The 19,204-nt window shown below is 47.9% G+C and overlaps 1 protein-coding gene across 1 annotated transcript in view; it reads right to left on the bottom strand.

Moving 5' to 3' along the window:
* Positions 1-3,831: 3,831 nt before the first annotated feature.
* Positions 3,832-19,204, bottom strand: part of LOC311101985 (neurofibromin-like) — a gene marked incomplete at its 3' end in the record, with an annotated part of 32,706 nt that continues 17,333 nt past the window's right edge. The window contains exons 5-17 of the mRNA XM_084143213.1: positions 9,318-9,424; positions 9,124-9,191; positions 6,974-7,049; positions 6,601-6,758; positions 6,350-6,523; positions 5,868-5,987; positions 5,668-5,736; positions 5,398-5,529; positions 5,113-5,250; positions 4,833-4,946; positions 4,596-4,675; positions 4,322-4,445; positions 3,832-3,930 (exon numbers count right to left, since the gene is read on the bottom strand). Of these exons, the coding sequence (XP_083999339.1) occupies positions 3,832-3,930; positions 4,322-4,445; positions 4,596-4,675; positions 4,833-4,946; positions 5,113-5,250; positions 5,398-5,529; positions 5,668-5,736; positions 5,868-5,987; positions 6,350-6,523; positions 6,601-6,758; positions 6,974-7,049; positions 9,124-9,191; positions 9,318-9,424 (1,459 nt within the window). The remainder of the gene's footprint in view (positions 3,931-4,321; positions 4,446-4,595; positions 4,676-4,832; positions 4,947-5,112; positions 5,251-5,397; positions 5,530-5,667; positions 5,737-5,867; positions 5,988-6,349; positions 6,524-6,600; positions 6,759-6,973; positions 7,050-9,123; positions 9,192-9,317; positions 9,425-19,204) is intronic.

Below are 19,204 nucleotides of genomic sequence, written 5' to 3'. Positions count from 1 at the left end.
GCTATCCCTTACCACCACACCAGGCTACCACAGTCAAACTAACTGGTGGAATGCTTCCGGTGACTGTTCCTACCTGGTTGGGTCCACCTCAAAGCTGATGTTGTACCACTCTGGGGTGGTGACGACCCCTTTAAGTAGAGGCTGCAGTAGCTTCTGTAGGTACGCCGCCCCGTACACCTGACACAAAGAATTTCAACGTTAAAATGCATTAGAAATGTCATGCTTGGTTTGAGTGCTTCAGGTTCTACCATTTAAAATTGTCTGTATGGGAGAGAAATGTGGTTTTAACTTGAAACAGAAGGTCATGATTTTACTGGCCAGGCTGTTGCCTCTGAAGAGAGTCTGCATGGAGTCAGCCAGCTCCACCTCCTTGGAGAACATGTTCCACAGCAGCTGATACAGCAGGTGGCGAGAGTCGAACAGCGTCACCAACACACGGGCCAGCTCGTCCTGAATAAGACACAGGAGGACACACACACAAAAATATGTTTCAACCACTTTCTATAACTACTGCCTCACATTCTCATACTAGCACAGGGGTGGTCAACCCTTTTCCTGGAGAGCTACAGGACATGCAGGCTTTTGCTCCAACCTTGCACTAACATGTCTGATTCTACTAATAAATCAAGTGTGATATTGTAGTGCTCGTCAGTGTGAAGGTTAGTCACCCAAAGACTAGCCAAAAATGACCTAGGGCTGTGTTTCGTACATACCCATTGGGATCCTGGCACCACATTGGCCAGTGCCATGGCGATGGGCAGCTCTCCCTGGTCTCCCATCATGGTGACCAGCTCCACCAGCCTTTCGAAGCGGTCAGCCAGCACTGTCTCTGCCAGTGTGTCAAACTCTGTCCCCTGCTGAAGGATCTTAGTCAGAACCTCCATGAAGGTGGCCCGTGTCTGCAGGTCCTTATGGTAGCCCAGACCTGGAGAAGGATGTATGGAGGGGGAGGAGAGAGAGACGGATAGAGAGACAGGGCGTGACAGAGAGGGAGAGGGGGCACAAGAGAGAGATGAAGGTTGGCAGAAGATACAGGGACATTTTAACTGAGGTTTGATTGTTCATTTTGTAAGCTATGTTCCTTGGTAGATGGAAGAACTAACATTATAGCTTTCCTGGCACTATAACAGGTTGAGAAACACTACTGCTACAGTAGCTCACCAATAGAGTGCATGAGTCCGCTGTCCACGTTGGCATTGAGGAGGTTGGACATGGCCAGGACAGTACAGTGTCTGAGGGAGGCCAGGCGTCGAGACATGCCCCTCTTCCTCCCAACCACCGGTTGGCCATCATCCTCCACCTCACTGCAGTCATTCAGCAGGTTCATGAACAGAGTAAAGTACCTGGGTACAGGGGGTAAAGCAGGGTTCAGAACACTTAACAGGCAGCTTGGATTCAAATTATGTGCACATTTAAGTTCATGTATTCCTTTACAGAAAACACAGATATAGTTTTTTTATGTGTGGAAATGTTACAGCATGCACAGTAAACAGAAAGCCAAAGAGCAGCAACAGATAACTAAGTCGCTCTGGATAAGAGCGTCAGCTAAATGAGGAAACCATGTTGTAGTTACTTGAGGAAGAGCTGTGACTTGGCCTCCATCAGTTCCACCCCGTCTCCCTCCTCTGGCTGTAGAGGCAGGCCAGCTAACAGAGACACCACCGCCTCCATACTGGCCTGGTCCAGGTCTCTGGTCAGACACTTGATATCGTCATCAGCAGCCTGGTTGGAGGTGCCCATCACCCAGTCTGTCAGGTACTCCACCATCTTGTTCCTGGCAGAGTCGTGGTGAGGGGTTGAATTAACAAAAATCGTACTAAAAGTGGTTAATTATCGGTAGCGTTTAAAGCAGTTGCTACAGCCATGTTTGGCTTTATAAATGAATGAGGTGTACCCATTGATTATTTAAGAATATATCTTATAAATGCCTCATGAGCTTAGTTCAACTGTCAAAACCCAAAATATACACTTGTTTTATGCCAATGTTTGAAACAACGTAAATGTAAACAAACACTATATAGCATTTAGCTAATTTGGCTAGTGTTTAGCTAGAGTTTAGGTCTGTCCAGGAGGGAGTGCTGTCTCTGTCTCTCACCTGAACTTCATCTCCTGGCAGAAGGACAGGTCGTCTCGTCTCTCCATCATCACCTCCACCAGCTGGCACAGCTTGATTTTCATCCGGATGGCATGCAACGTGTTGCCTAGGATACGCACGTACCTGGGGGGGTGAGATTAGACTGAATAAGGTCCTGAAGATTGACAACTGATTAGGCATTTCATAAGCCGAGAGGGAGGGAGTGAGTGAGTGAGTGAGTGTGTCTCACCTGACCAGGTTGAGCATCATGGTCGCTATGCTGGCCTGACCCAGGTGCTCTGAGCTGCCTTACCTGACCAGGTTGAGCATCATGGTCTCTATGCTGGCCTGTCCCAGGTGCTCTGAGCTGCCTTACCTGACCAGGTTGAGCATCATGGTCTCTATGCTGGCCTGTCCCAGGTGCTCTGAGCTGCCCTCAGCATGGTTGTCCAGTAGGTTCTTCATGATGGCGATGGTCTTCTCCACAAACTGGGTGTTAGTGTCATTTATGGGGACCTGCAAGGGCACAGAGACAAATCAATGAAATCAGTCTTAACTACATTCCTGCTAATGTCAATGGATCATTTTTATAATGAACTAATGAAATTCGACAACATAAGTGCAGGCAGGGTACTGTGCTGCAATCAGCAGAAGTCACCATCCCTTTGTAAAACTCCCCAGAATGATTTTCTATGCTAATACAATTCAAATAATTGGTTAACGTGCCCCATCCTCCTCCCCAGCCCATCCACTCACCGGCCCCTGTGTGTCGAAGAAGCGTCCGATGCTGTTCCTGAGCTTGTTGAAGAGCATGTGGTAGAGGGCCGGGCTGAGCTCCAGGCCCAGCAGCTCCTTGACGTTGGTGCGGACGTGCAGACCCACCCTCTCATGACCACACACCAGAAGGGCCAGCAGGTGGTCCAGGAACCTGCCCAGGGGGGTCTCAGTAGAGGAGGAGGAGCAGGTGGCTGAGGCTCCAGCTGCAGAGCTGGAGACCTCACAGGAGCCCACAGAGACCATGGAGAACTTGGGTTCGCTCATGGGGCCCATGGGGGGGCTGTAGGTGGCGGGGCCACAGGACTTGCTGCGCTGGGACAGACACACCCCGCCCAGAGCACACAGGAAGCCTGTCATGTTGATCCACTCCTGCAGGGGGAGACAAAGAGAGAGAGCAGAGGTTCACTGTGTTTTTTTTTATTAACGGTGAAACACACCTAAATCCTAAAATTGAAGTGCTCTTACCTGACCATCCTCCACCTTGTTTTTGGGAAAGTTCAGAATCTGTTTGGTGTCCTGCTCCCATTTTGCAAGCGTGTCCTCCCATGCCTGGGGTGAGACATGGAAACACCAAGGGATAAGTCACTAATACTGGAGGGATGTAAGCAAGGATAAACTGTATTTAATGTTTCTTTATTCTTTCACACCTCAGTGTTTCCTGTAGTGGGGTGCTCTATCCTTCTCAACAAGGCCATCACTCTCTTCTGCAGGGTGGAGCGTCCTACCAAACACATAGTGGAACACGTAGCGGAGTCATTTTCTGAAACCGTTGGCCTAAATAGTGGCTCTCAGACCACGTTAAAGTGGTCTACAAAACAGTGTTTTTACTGACCGGTGGCCATCATGTTGCTGACGGAGGCGAACTCTGTGAAGGTGGCGTAGTTAGGCAGGATGGTCTGGACGGGCACCTCGTCAGTGGAACAGCGGATGTCAGCCTCCTCACACAGGTGTCTGAAGCAGGACATGGCCACCAGCACGGCCTAGGCGTCAGGGCTCCACAGGAACATGTATAGACACACCTCCAGTTTGGTCTGGGCCCGTCTGCAGATGGGGATATCACTGCCCTGGGTGGCACACTCCTGGAAGAGCAGAGAGGAGTTAAACATGTCCAACACACATTTTATAATAATAATATAATATGCCATTTAGCAGACGCTTTTATCCAAAGCGATGTGTGCCTACATTTTTACATATGGGTGGTCCCGGGGATCGAACCCACTACCCTGGCGTTACAAGCGCCATGCTCTACCAATTGAGCTACAGAGGACCACCATTTAGACATGTCGAACACATCCATTTGACTTTTATAACTGCAAAACACTCTGGACGATTTTCCAGACCTAAGCCTAGTACTAGACTAAAAATAATGTTTAATGGAGATTCTCTATTGAAAGTGCTTTTTAGTCCAGGACTAGGCTTAATCTGTGTCTGGGAAACTAGCCCATATGAGGTTAGAGTCCCTGACCTCACCTTGTTCTTTAGGAGGAAATTGTTCCTGCAGATAAGGATCTCCCTCAGCCACTTCAACACCTCTGTACTGTTCACCATCTGGTGACCAATCAGCTTCTTACAGATCAGGAAGAGAACCTGGGAGCTGCAATGGGATAGGCCGGTGTTAGAGCCCAATGGAATCTCAACACACACCCCTAAAGACTGTCACTACTATTGAATCCATGACCAGTGTGTGTCAACATGGAGTATCTCTGGACTGAAAAGCCCCCAGAACTAAACCAGGTCCTTGTACCTGATGTCCCAGAAGGTTTCAATGGGGGCCTCAGGGTTCCACAGCTCAATGGTCTCAGGCAGGTGCAGCACCAGCAACGCCTGGGCAGGGAGAGACAGAGACAGATATGGAGAAATGTGCCTTACTTGATTGACAATTCAATGCTAGGGAATAGAATTGAAGTGGACAGAATGAGAAAGAATAAAAGAAGCAGAGTGGACGGAGTGAGAGAGAAAGAGAGAAGGAGTGTAAACTGACCTCCATGGCCTCCTGGGAGAGCTGGGCTGTGTTGACCAAGGGCACCAGCTGCACCAGGCCTGCGATCAGCTCTGCTGTGCTGCTCTGGATCTCCTGAGCCTGCTTCCCTGGGTTCTACAACACACACACAATGTTAAACATGCATGTATGGGTGAACAACATATACACCCTCCCTTCCACTTGTGTGTAACTAGTCAGACATATGGGTGAACAACATATACACCCACAGAGCCTAGGGACATTGTCTCAGTATGTATGTGGTGGTTGGTGTCAGACTTACGTGCAGCATGAGTTTGGGGTCGGCGTGGATGAGTTTGACCAGGGCAAGGAGGAGGCACTTGTAGCTGCGTGTGTCCAGATCTGTGCTTTTCTCTTTGAACTTAAGGCTGGTGGTCATCTTCTCTTTAAATGTCAGACTCTGTCAGAGAGAGAAGTTGTAACTTTAGGAGTCACTAAGACATACTTTTCCTAAGAGGTTGGCTTATACAAGAAAACAAAAGGTAAGTGGGTTTCAAACGATTGGTTGACAGTGAGTGTAAATGTGCTCGTGTGGTCCATTTCTCACCGGCGTCATGCGTAGCGGGGCGTGTGTGTGAAGGCCTTGCATCACTCGGCTCAGAGTGTCTGAGAACATTAGTCGCAGCTCTCCAGAGTAGCAGTACACTGCATCAATCTTAGGCCACCAGTCCAGATCAGACTAAAGGAGAGGAGGATAGAAGAGAAGATCATTAATATTGCACTGCTGTGGGAAAGGCCAATGAAATCAACACTGTCCTATCAATTGTACTTAGAATGAACTTGGTAGTAAGTAGTAGTGGAGACGGTACACACGTACATTGGTGATGATTCTGTGCAGGGAATTGACCAGAACAAAGTGAAAGGTAGATGAAGAGGCCAAACAAACCTGAGGAGATTAATAAAGACACAATGTTTTGTCAAAATGGCCGCTTTGACACTGAGGTAAATCATCACAGAGGCAACATTCAGACATGGTCTGCACATTTTCTACTGATGCACTGAGCTGAGCAGACTGACCTTAAAGTGCTGGTTGTTGTGAGGGTTGATACGGAAACAGGAGACGAAGCAGTCGATCATGAGGTCCACGTCTGCGTTCTGGCTGCCTGCCCCGCGAGAGAAGGGCTTGAAGAGCAGGGCCTGATGGGATAGATAGGAGGTGGAGGAGGCTGTATGTCACCGTCTGCAATATTCCAAATCAACCAATTTCACAATTAACCCTACCGCAAGGGGCTTTGTGTAGGTCTGAGAGGATTGGATAGGTATTAGCAAAATGGTTATAGCTCCATAGCGGTAGCACTAGCACAAAAGTTGCACTATAAAAGTCTAAGGGGTAGCCGTAGGCATATCAATCAGGGTTTACCATTCAGGACGTTATAGATAGAAATGTTCTATACAGAAAGGACTGTCAATTTTACTCCACGACGAACATAAAACCCAGACACCACTGCTGTAGCGTTCCCTAGCCCCCAAAGTGCGACAGAGTGGTTGGTTTTTCTGACCTTGAGGTCCACCACGATGGACTGCACCAGGAGGAAGATGCCCGAGTGGTCCTCCCAGTTGATGTAGGTGGAGGCCTTGCACAGTTTGACACAGGTGATGGCTGCACTCTCTGTTAGTTGCTTGCTGCACCCCTGGCCTGCTAGGGCCTTCCTCAAGCTCTCCAGGAACAGCCTCTGTAGCAAGAGAGAGAAAGTAACTATCAGTCACACTACCTATTTCATCCCAGTGTGTATGTGTTCTCTCATCTCACCTTGTTGGCCTTGCTCTCCTCCACCACCTCTCGGGAGATGATGTGTGTGATCTCGGGACAGAGGATGAGGAGGATGATCTGTAGAGGCCACACCGCTGCCTTCCTCTTGGCACTCTCAGCAAAGCTGTCCACCAGGTCAAACAGCCTCTCAGCAGCATCTAAAGGGCGTGCCAGACAGACAGACATAGACAGACACACGTGTGAGATAGCCCTAAACTCACCGTACTTCTTATCTATCGTCCTGATCTGTTCCCTACAGTCCCTTTGAGACTGAAGATTTCACATGGAACTTAAAAATAAATAAAAACACTGCATGTAATGATAGTATCTGCATGCTGTTTAAGTCCAATACAAGGCTATTGAGAATACTGACCAGCCATGTCTGTCTGTGGTCTCTGGTAGAGCATAGTAAACTCATCAGGGTAGTTCTCCACCCAGTTCCAAAAGGCCTGGGGAAGACCAAAAACATTTAACAGTGTCCTCTCCAGAACGGGGTTGAACTGAGTAGCTATGTTTCCATGTCCAGTCATTTATTGGCGACATTTACAACGTTTGCATAGAAAATTGATAAATTGCCTGCTATGGTGCATTTCCATTCAACTGTCTTGTGTCGATAAAAACAGCTGGACGTAATAACGTCACCAAACAAAAGCAAAAAGGTTTTCGCAAAAACCTAGTGTCGAATAAACATGAAGGGGTTGAAGCGTTTCAATTATCCATTTAGGCAAATTGCACATTAATAAACTGGTGACAGCCTGTATGCCCTCCCACCCATCTGTTTCATGTCTCAGGTAGCCCGCAAAAGCCAGCATGGATCCAATGCCATATTCTAATAATTCCTATGTGCCAATGTATTGTTATGGTCTGTGCCATGGTGAAACTTGCACTCCTGTAGATCTGAAATAATTGGATAGTAAAACTTGCATTCAGCCAACCAGAAAAGCAAGTCGAAGCAATTCAGGCATTCTTGAAAGTCAGGACAGTGCCCCGCGTAACGTTAACATTATTCAGCAATCATCATTTATTTAAAAAACTTTGTTTCCATCATCATTTGTCGCAATAAAGAAAGTTAGACAAAAGAAAAATCTACCCGTCGAACAGATAAAAATGTTGTCGATCTTTAGAACATTGTTCCTATACCTGCCGTTTCCATTACACATTTCACAATGATTTTTGATGTTGTGACACTGCTTTTGTCTAATAAACCTTGATCAATGGAAACCTGCCTAGTGATGTCCTCAAAGTGGAAAATTGTATTTTAAACATTTCACCAGCAGCCAAGAGGTGGCAGTAGTGAAAACCATGAATAATACACAAAAGTATGTGGACACCTGTTTGTCGAACATCTCATTCCAAAATCATGGGCATTAATATGGAGTTGGTCCCCCCTTTGCTGCTATAACAGCCTCCACTCTTCAGGGAAGGCTTCCCACTAGATGTTGAACATTGCTGCAGGAACTTGCTCCCATTCAGCCGCAAGAGCATTAGTGAGGTTGGGCACTGATGTTGGGCGATTAGGCCTGGCTCGCAGTCGGCATTCCAATTCATCCCAAAGGTGTTCGATGAGGTTGAGGTCAGGGCTCTGTGCAGGCCAGTCAAGTTCTTCCACGTCGATCTTGACAAACAATTTCTGTATGGACCTTTGTGCACATGGACATTGTCATGCTGAAACAGGAAAGGGCCTTCCCCAAACTGTGGCCACAAAGTTGGAAGCACAGAATCGTCTAGAATGTCATTGTATGCTGTAGCACAGTTGGTAGAGCATGGTGCTTGCAACGCCAGGGTTGTGGGTTCGTTTCCCACGGGGGGCCAGTATGAAAAATGTATGCACTCACTAAAACTGTAAGTCGCTCTGGATAAGAGCGTCTGCTAAATGACTAAAATGTAAAAAATCTAAAACGTAAATGTAATTTCCCTTCACTGGAACTAAGGGGTCTAGTCCGAACCATGAAAAACAGCCCCAGACCATTATTCCTCCTCCACCAAACTTTACAGTTGGCACTATGCATTGGGGCAGGTAGCGTTCTCCTGGCATCCGCCAAACGCAGATTCGTCGGACTGCCAAATGGTGACGCGTGATTCATCACTTCAGAGAATGCGTTTCCACTGCTCCAGAGTCCAATGGCGGGGAGCTTTACACCACTCCAGCCGACGCTTGGCATTACGCATGGGGATCTTAGGCTTGTGTGCGGCTGCTCGGACATGGAAACCCATTTCATAAATCTCCCGACTAACAGTTCTTGTGCTGACATTGTTTCCAGAGGCAGTTTGGAACTCGATAGTGAGTGTTGCAACCGAGGACAGACGATTTTTACGCGCTACACACCTCAGCGGTCCATTTCTGTGAGCTTGTGTGGCCTACCACTTCGCGGCTCACTTGTCAGCAACGGGTGTGGCTGAAATAGCCGAATCCACTAATTTGAAGGGGTGTCCACATACCTTTGGCCATGTAGTGTATAATAACACACAAACTTCATAAACACAAAACAGCAGCACTGAATATAGACATATTGGAGCACAAACCTTTTCCAAACTGTTAATGACGGCAAGTTGGGCAGGTTTCTTCAGGGCTTTGAATTTTAATACAGTTTCTGAGAGGATGTAGTGAAAAGTAACAGAGTATTAGCAAGAAACGATTTAAAAAAAACTGAATCCAGGAGTTCAGAAATCCATGTAGTATGACATACAAAGAATTTAGTGAGTGAGTGAGTAGCTACCTTGGAGCATTCTTTTAAGTTTGGAGCAGTCCACATTGATGTACTGCATGAGCTCTATATCATGGACATCCACAGTGTCTTCTGAGCAGACTGTCAGCTCCTGCAACCTGGGGGAGAACACAATGGATAAGGACTCTCTTAGACACTGCCAGGGAACAAGTTCATCCAGTCAAACACATGATATCCAGAGATTTTATTCTCCCACAGTTTCTCAGTAGAAAGGAGGGAAAGAAGAGGGGGTGGAAGAGAGGGAAAAAAGGTAGCCATTTTGACATCATCCCCTCGTCCTTCAAGACAGGAAACTGACATGACTGTATCAATGATGTGAAACTTTCAGAATGTTGCAGATAGAAACAAGTCTACAGTAAACATGTTGTCACCACAAATGATGCATCGCTCCTTGTGTTAATTAGTGACAATTATTCCAACGTATGTTGTGTTGAAAGACATTTCATTTGTAAGTACCAAAGTTATATAGGTTGTTATGGGAAACGTGTTGCTCATGAGGGGTGTCGTAGTAAATATATAATGTTATAGCTTGGTCTGACTAAAATCTTGTGCATGACCCATTTTGTGTTGGGCCTTTGTATTCAATACAATGGACAAAAGAGTCCTATCTTGTCAGCCTTGTCAGCAGGTGGCTAAGGACAACACCCACGCCATAGGTCTCTCAGTTCTTCCAACTCACGAGTTCTTGCTCTGAGGACACACACACACACACCCACACACACACACACATCATCACTGATAAACACACACACACACACACACACACATCATCACTGATAACACACACACACACACACACACACACACACATCATCACTGTTAAACACACACACACACACACACACACACACACACACACACAAAAATCCCCTTCTCTTAGGCTGAACATTTGAAGACAGAGAACCCGACTCAGAGCCAATGCAACAGTGGAGGGGACCTCACCCAACTCATCAGGACCAATCAGAAGATCAGAACTACTAGATTCAACCTACATCATTTACTGTATAAAATGTCTGCACACAATGTTTCGGGGCTCTCTCTGTCACAAGCCGGGTTAGAACTCCGGTCTCAGATGTGTAGAGCTGGGGGTACTACCCCTTAGCCACAGAGGAGATGTTGTAGGACCCAAATGAAACACCCAAGGCAATACTCCAGGCAAGTAGATTTAATATTCCAAAACAGGAGGCAAAACAAAACAACTCCACGAGGGGAGAAAAACAAACTAAAGATAACTTCAACAACTTACTAGGACAGACACGGTGAGACAAAGCAGGAGACACACAGTCAGGACGCAATAACCAAGTGAGAAACAAGGGGAAAACACACAGCTAAAATACACAAGGGGAAACAAGGCACAGGTGACATGGATAAGCTAATTAGGACACATGAGGAAGAACTAAGGCAGAGGGGAACACAGCTGACCTCTAGAGGCCAGGAGACAAACAGGAGAAGCAGGAAGCTGACAGGACCCCCTCCTCTAGGAACGACTCCTGACGTTCCTTCCAGAACACCCTGGCCTCAGGGTGCGAAAATCTCGGATCAACCCTGGGTCCAGGATGTCCCTGGCTGGAACCCAGGAGCGCTCCTCTGGCCCGTAGCCCTCCCAGTCCACCAGATACTGCAGAGAGTTCTGGACCCTCCGGGAGTCCAGTATCCGGCGGACTGTGTAGGCTGGCTGGCCGTCTATGATCCTGGGAGGTGGCGGGGGTCTGTGTGGGGGGGCAAAAGGAGAAGACAAGACAGGTTTAAGGAGTGAAACATGGAAAGTGGGGTTAACTCTAAGGGAGCGAGGCAGAACCAAACGATACGATACAGGGTTAACCTTTCTAGCAATGCGGAAAGGGCCGATGTATCTCTGGGAAAGCTTCTTGGATTCGACCCGGAGGGGCAAGTTCTTAGTGGCCAACCAAACTCTCTGACCAGCTCGGAAACTAGGGGCCGTCCGGCGGTGGCGATTAGCCTGACTTTGGTATCTCTGGGAGGTCCGAAGGAGGGTACACCTGGCCTTCTTCCAGGTCCGCCTACAGCGTTGGACAAAGCGCTGGGCCGAGGGAACACCAACTTGCGCCTCTTCCTCTGGAAATAATGGAGGGTTGTAACCGAACTGGCATTCGAAGGGGGACAATCCGGTGGCTGAGGACTGGAGGGTGTTGTGGGCATATTCAGCCCAAATGATATAGGTGGCCCAAGACGTGGGATTACTGGCCGCCATACACCGCAGGGTGGTCTCCAGATCCTGATTAATCCGTTCCGTTTGGCCATTAGACTCTGGATGGAATCCTGACGATAGGCTGGCTGTGGCCCCAATAAGCCTGCAGAAGGCCCCCCAAAACCGGGACGAGAATTGGGGACCTCGGTCAGAGACCACGTCCAGGGGAATGCCAAATATCCGGAAGACATGGTTCATGAGGAGCTCAGCAGTCTCCTTAGCCGAGGGCAGCTTGGGCAGGGGAATAAACCGGGCAGCCTTAGAGAAACGGTCTACCACCACAAGGATGACGGTGTTGCCCAGGGATAGAGGAAGTCCCGTAACAAAGTCCAGAGAAAGGTGTGACCATGGCCTTCGAGGAACAGGTAAGGGATGGAGCAGTCCCTGGGGTCGCTGGCGTGTCGACTTTCCCTGGTTGCACACAGGGCAGGCCTCAACAAAGACCTGCACGTCCTTCTTGATGGACGGCCACCAAAACCGCCGTCGGAGGAACTCCAGTGTGCGAGCACTGCCAGGATGGCATGTCAAGGGCGACTCATGACCCCACTGCAAGACGCGGGCCCGAACCGAGAGAGGAACGTACAGGCGACCGGCAGGACCACCGCCTGGATCGGGCTCATGGGCAAGAGCTTCTCGTACCCCTCTTTCTAGTTCCCACTGAAGAGGTGCGACGATCCTAGACCTCGGAATAATCGATGCCAAGGGCTTCTCTTGTACCTCGGGAGAATAGACTCGAGACAGAGCATCCGGCTTGACGTTCTTGGTGCCAGGTCGGTAAGTCAGGATGAACTGGAATCGATTAAAGAAAAGGGACCATCGTGCTTGCCGAGGGTTCATCCGCTTAGCCTGTTGGAGATATTCCAGGTTCTTGTGGTCTGTGAGAACCTGGAAAGGGTGCTGAGCCCCCTCAAGCCAATGGCGCCACTCTTCCAAGGCCAGTTTAACCGCAAGCAACTCTAGATCCCCCACGTGGTAGTTGCGCTCGGCCTCAGACAGGCGGCGAGACATGAAGGCACAAGGGTGTAATCTCCCATCCGCACCCCTCTGTGACAGGACGGCTCCCACCCCCACCTCTGAGGCGTCCACCTCCACCACGAAAGGTCTCTCTGGGTCAGGGGTCACCAGAATCGGAGCAGAAGTGAAGCGGCGCTTGAGATCCTCGAAGGCCCCTGCTGCTTCCGGACCCCAGTGAATCTTGGTCCCTCCTCCCTTGGTAAGCGTCGTCAAGGGGGCTACCACCGAGCTGAAATTCTTGATGAACTTCCGATAGAAGTTAGAAAAGCCAATGAACCGTTGAACCTCCTTGACCGTGGCAGGTGTGGGCCAATCGTGGACCGCCTTGACCTTCTTGGGATCCATCTCTAGGTGCCCGGGAGTGACAATAAACCCGAGAAACTGAGTCTGAGAAACATGAAATTCACACTTCTCAGGCTTAACGTAGAGGTGATTGTCAAGGAGCCTCTGGAGAACCCGGCTAACATGCCCCTCATGCTCCTTCAGTGACCTCGAGAAGATGAGGATATCGTCCAGGTACACGAAGACGAACAGATTAAGCATATCCCGGAGAACATCATTAATCAGGGCTTGGAATACTGCGGGGGCATTGGTGAGCCCGAACGGCATCACCCGATATTCATAGTGTCCCGTGGGCGTGTTGAACGCCGTCTTCCATTCGTCTCCTGGCCGGATCCGCACGAGATGGTAAGCATTGCGGAGATCCAGCTTAGTAAAAATGGAAGCCCCTTGAAGCAGCTCAAAAGCAGTGGCCATGAGAGGAAGAGGGTATCGATTCCGAACCGTGATCTTGTTGAGTCCCCGGTAATCAATACAAGGCCTCAGACCCCCGTCTTTCTTTTCAACAAAAAAGAAGCCCGCCCCAGCCGGGGAAGTAGAGGCATAGATGAGGCCGGCTGCCAAGGACTCCTTAATGTAGGTGTCCATAGCTGCGTGCTCGGGGGAGGACAAGGAAAAGATCCGACCCCTAGGAGGGCAGCACCCAGGGAGTAGATCAATGGCACAGTCATAAGTGCGATGAGGCGGTAAGGCAGTAGCCCGGGCCTTGCTGAACACTGCTTTGAACCGATGGTAAACACTGGGGACTCGGGAGACGTCAACAGACTCTTGAGACTGGGTACTAGGGGCTGAGGAACTCTGAAGCATGCAGGTGAGTTGGCAAGTGGGACCCCAGCTAAGAATGGTGCCAGTAGGCCAGTCGATCTGGGGATTATGTCTGCATAGCCAAGGGTGACCCAGGATAATAGGATACTCGGGAGAGTCAATGAGATAGAAGGTCTCCTCCTGCTGGTGTTGAGAGATGGTAAGTCGCAGGGACTGAGTCGCCTCAGTAACTTTTCCTGGTTCCAGAGGTCTGCCATCTAAGGCGGTAACTGCCTGGGGTTGAGGAAGTAGTTGGGTAGGGATCTTAAGTTCCTTAGCCAAGGTTACATCCATAAAATCACCTGCGGCACCGGAATCGATCATAGCCTGGACCCGATGCTGGTGGCCCTCCCAGGACAGAATGGCTGGAATAGCTAGGACCGCGTTAGTAGGAGGAGCTCTAATTTTCCCCATCACAACCCTCCTGTAGCTGGGCGGGGACAGGCGTTTCCCGAAAGCTCGGGGCAAGTAGGGCGGAAGTGGCCGGCAACCCCGCAGTAGAGGCACCGACGCTCCCTCATGCGACGTTCCCTTTCGTTGGAAGAAAGCCTGGAACGGCCTAACTGCATGCTCTCCGGGGAATCCTGGGGCAGTTCAGGAGCCGGGGCAGCTCTGAATGACGGAGTCCAAACAGGAGAAACAGAGCTGCTCAGAGGAACTTGGGACTGAGACACCTGACGGCGAGCCGTTCTCCGCTCTCTTAGACGATTGTCCAGGCGGATGGCCAAGGCTATGAGGGACTCGAGATCTTCAGCTGGTTCACGGGTGGCTAACTCATCTTGAAGGGGCTCAGATAACCCTCCCTGAAAGCAGACCCTCAGCGCTTCATCATTCCATCCGCTCCTTGCTGCTATGGTTCGGAACTCAATGGCAAAATCTGCCGTGCTTCGGAGGCCCTGACGGAGAGACAGTAGGCGCTTGGAAGCCTCCCGCCCACTGACAGGATGATCGAACACCCGCTTGAACTCTTCTACAAATGCAGCGTGGGAGTCACAACAGGCCTCCTGGGACTGCCACACCGCAGAGGCCCAGGCGAGCGCCTTGTCTGAAAGAAGGGTAATGAGGTAGGCAATCTTGGAACGGTCTGTGGGAAAACTTGAGGGTTGGAGCTCGAAGGTGAGGGAGCATTGGGTGAGGAAACCCTGACAAGAGCTTGGATCCCCAGAAAAGGGCTTGGGAGGTGGTAGTCGGGGCTCCGCCAACCGAGAAGGCCTGTCGTCACTGGGAGGTGACCGGGGGGAAGGGGGAGAACCAAGGAGGCGTTCAAAGAGCTGGTGAAGGGAACTCATCATTTCGGCCAGGAGTTGAGAATGTCTAGCCATCAGCTCCTCTTGTCGGCTGAGAACGGCTTCATGGCGCTGGAAAGAAGCCTCATGTCGAATGATCACCGCCAACAGGTCCTGGGAACTGAGTGTTTCTGGGTCCATGATTGACTTGGTTATTCTGTCACAAGCCGGGTTAGAACTCCGGTCTCAGATGTGTAGAGCTGGGGGTACTACCCCTTAGCCACAGAGGAGATGTTGTAGGACCCAAATGAAACACCCAAGGCAATACTCCAGGCAAGTAGATTTAATATTCCAAAACAGGAGGCAAAACAAAACAACTCCACGAGGGGAGAAAAACAAACTAAAGATAACTTCAACAACTTACTAGGACAGACACGGTGAGACAAAGCAGGAGACACACAGTCAGGACGCAATAACCAAGTGAGAAACAAGGGGAAAACACACAGCTAAAATACACAAGGGGAAACAAGGCACAGGTGACATGGATAAGCTAATTAGGACACATGAGGAAGAACTAAGGCAGAGGGGAACACAGCTGACCTCTAGAGGCCAGGAGACAAACAGGAGAAGCAGGAAGCTGACACTCTCAGATATCTCCCTACGAGATTGACGAACGGGTCCGTGCACGCGATTCCAGATATCTTTACCTCTGAATAAACTGCCTTTATTATACCATATCCACCCTGTCCAAAGTCTCTACTTGGTCTCAGTTCTCCAGTAAACTTGTTTTATCAACAAAATTGGTAGCAGAGGATGGTTTTCTAACTCTGAATTCGGTCCATAAAAGTTGATAGAGAAAAGAGACAAGTAAGAGACGGATCAGAAAGGACGGGTGACCTGTTCGCAGGAGCAGCCGGGAATCCAGCTCGCCTCAGGAAACTGATCTAGACGGCCGTCAATACAAAGGTAAGCAGAACCTGTTAAAACAAAATCTGCATATTGTATTATAGGATAAACCAAAATTAAGATCAGTAGTACTGAGCGTGAGTATGGATTACTGTTAAATTTATAACATATCTATTATGACTCAAAAGGCACATATGTAAAGATAACTGAAATCTTAAGGTTTTTACTGTTGAAATGTGACTCTCTAGAGAGGAGTCTAGTTACAGTGGTTCACAAGAGAAGGACCCTTTTATTTTTACTGTTGAAATGTGACTCTCTAGGTGAGGAGTCTAGTTACAGAGGTGTTGGTTCACAAGAGAAGGACCCTTTTATTTTTACTGTTGATATCTGAAATCTTAGGTTTTTACTGTTGAAATGTGACTCTAAGAGAAGAAGTCTAGTTACAGTGGTTCACAAGAGAAGGACCGACTTTTATTTTCTGTTGAATTGTGGCTTTCTAGTGAGGAGCCTATTTACAGAGGTTTTGGTTCACAAGAGATGGACCCTTTTATTTGATCCACAAGAGAAGGATCTGGTGACTTGATAAAAAGATTCAGATAGTCGGGTTGAGTTAATTCCGTGAGAATCCAAGTCCAGAAAAGGTTCTCCCGACTAGACGCCAGTTGAATGGTTTAAACGACTGGGAGTCTTGGTTGTGGAGAATCATTCAAATAAAATAAAAATACAAGTTCAGATAGTCGGGCAATGGTTGACTTGGCACTCAACTAGATGTACTGTGAGGAACTCAAACTGAATTCATGTGTTGATGTTGATATGTAAATGCAAAATGTAAAAGTTGAAATGTTAACCTGAATGTTGTGTAAGATTGGCCGTTTCATGAGACTAACTAGTTGATAACTTTTAAGAGGACCACCGAGTCTTATTTGGCCTGTTCTGCAGCCGCTGCGCTGAAAGTTGACTTGTACTTTTTCCCTCTTGTGGTGTTGGTATTTCCTTAGTTCCTAAAAATAAATTGATAATTATTTTGGAAGCGCTCGAGTTTGTTAATATATTGTTCCAAAAGGGCGATTTTGATACCTTTTGGGAAAATATATAATAACTCGAATACCTGAAAAACAATAATAACTTTTGCAAAATAATTCCTAGGATTAAATTGATAATTATTTTAGGAGCGCTCGAGTTTGTTAATATATTGTTCCAAAAGGGCGATTCTGATACCTTTTGGGAAAATATATAATAACTCGAATAACTGAAAAACAATAATACCTTTTGCAAAATAATTCCTAATAATAAATTATTGAAAATTCTTTGTGTACGAGGGTGGGGCACCTGAGATAAGTCGGTGTTGGCACCAAGAATACATTGCTGGCCTCGGCCAGTGACGGGCTAAGTACACCAAGATAGTCGGACCTTACCCGAAATTCTATATACATATATATATATATATATATATATATATATATACTGAAATAGCCATGGCCGTCACTACTATCCCTGATAGGTTGTTTCCACATTTAAAAGGTCCTATTTTAGATAGGTTGTGTGGTAGGTGTGTTTTGACGTATGAGTGGATAAGATTTGACCCATCATTAGGTGGGGGAGAATCACCGAAATTGACCAGAGGTACTAAATTCTCGGAGATGCCAGCTATCTCTGTAATTTCACATTTAAAACGTTCCATTTAAATGGTTGTGTGAAAGGTGCAGTTAACCTGAGACAAAAATCTCTAAGGGATCCAGTTGCTTCTGTGACTTCACATAATGAAGTGCCTAAATAAGGCTGTGTGAAGGGTGGCAGTCGAACTGAGAATGTGTTCTAGGACGCTTTGATAGCCTGAATACATTAAGCATTGTAATTCCAATTGGCTTTTTGGGTTGTGTGTTTTTATGTATTATAACGCGTTAATGGGTGATGGGAAGTTATAGTGAAACTTATGAAACTGAATACCAATCTGTAGAATTGAGGGAATTGACGGAATTTTCTGCAGCACTCTCTTCTCAGGTGCAGAAGGCCCAAGAGGGGGAGCTGTCGGGAAACACGCCACCACTGAAGGTAAAAGTGGGAGACTGGGTGAGGGTGAAAGTCCACAAAAGAAAGTGGCTGGAACCCAGGTGGACTGGACCGTACGAAGTGAAGGAGGTTACTTCATACTCAGTCCAGGTCAGAGGTAAATCAGGAGCACCCTGGCACCATCTAACACATTGCACTCCAGCCCCCACTCCTTCCAGACTATTGTCTGAAGTAAGAGCTGATTTGAGCAGCGAGAACCAATCCTGACAACACAATGAAGAAACCCTTATGGGAACAACAATCTCACCCAGGGTGAAGAAGAACTTTTTCCCCCTGGGAGAGATTGGGAGTGTCTGAATGTTCGTATGTATGTTTTCTGATAGGAATTGGACTCCTGCTGGGCACTCCTTATGAGGGGTTGTTGTGTGAAGCTATTTTGAATTACTTTAAATGTACTTGTAATATAGAAGAGGTGGCTAAGGGATTTTTAACAGTACCAACCATGGGGGGGGGGGCAAATCCTCACAAGAGGTCCCAGAATTTACTGGGGACGAGAAATGCTTGATGTAATTAAAATGGAATCCAGGGATAGAAGAAATCTCCATTATATAACCAGGTGGAGGGAGAGGTATGGTTTTGAGGGACGTCTGGACGCAGATAAACTCGAATCCATGCTTAAACAGATACATAAGGTGTGTAAAGGAGAAATAAGCAGTGAGAGAGAGAGAGAGAGTAAGAGGGGGCCAGTACCCACTGATAGCCTTACCTAATCTATTGGCGGGGAATGAAAGGGGCCCCAGCAACCTTAGATGTATACAGTAATAATAATAATAATATGCCATTTAGCAGACAGGCCATGAACACAGAGGACGTGGCCAGAGCGGTAGAAGGAATGACCCACCCCGAAACAGGAATAGTAAGGTTTGGGCTGCCGTTAAGAGGGCAGTGGGTTTCAGGGGATGCCCATAGGACACTTTTGCCATGGGCCGATTACGGAGAGTATGTTGGGAAAATAACTGAATTGTGTAATAGTCTCAGAGAGACATGCAATCCATCAGACAGGAGAGAAGAGAGAGAGGTCCATCCCCCAGCTTTGAGCGTGAGAAAGAGGAAGATAAGGCGTGACTAGTCCTTGAGGGAGAAATAGTAGACTCTAGTGGGGGGAAGACTAAGGAACCCTTTGATCCAAATTGTGAGGTGTTTGAATTGGCTACTATTGACTTAGCACTTCAACAGGAACAGAGAAACCTAATTTGACATTGACAGTAATGGGTATGAAAATTAATTGGATGATGGGGTTTTGTGTTGAATTAGAGACAGTGAGACTATTAGTCAATACCTAGGAGAGAAGAGAGGTTACGGTAGCAAAG

Source organism: Coregonus lavaretus (assembly GCF_964263955.1).
Source record: "Coregonus lavaretus genome assembly, chromosome: 26".
NCBI lineage: Eukaryota > Metazoa > Chordata > Actinopteri > Salmoniformes > Salmonidae > Coregonus > Coregonus lavaretus.
The sequence above is the reverse complement of the archived record's forward strand: the minus strand, read 5'-3'. Positions and strand labels throughout refer to the sequence as shown.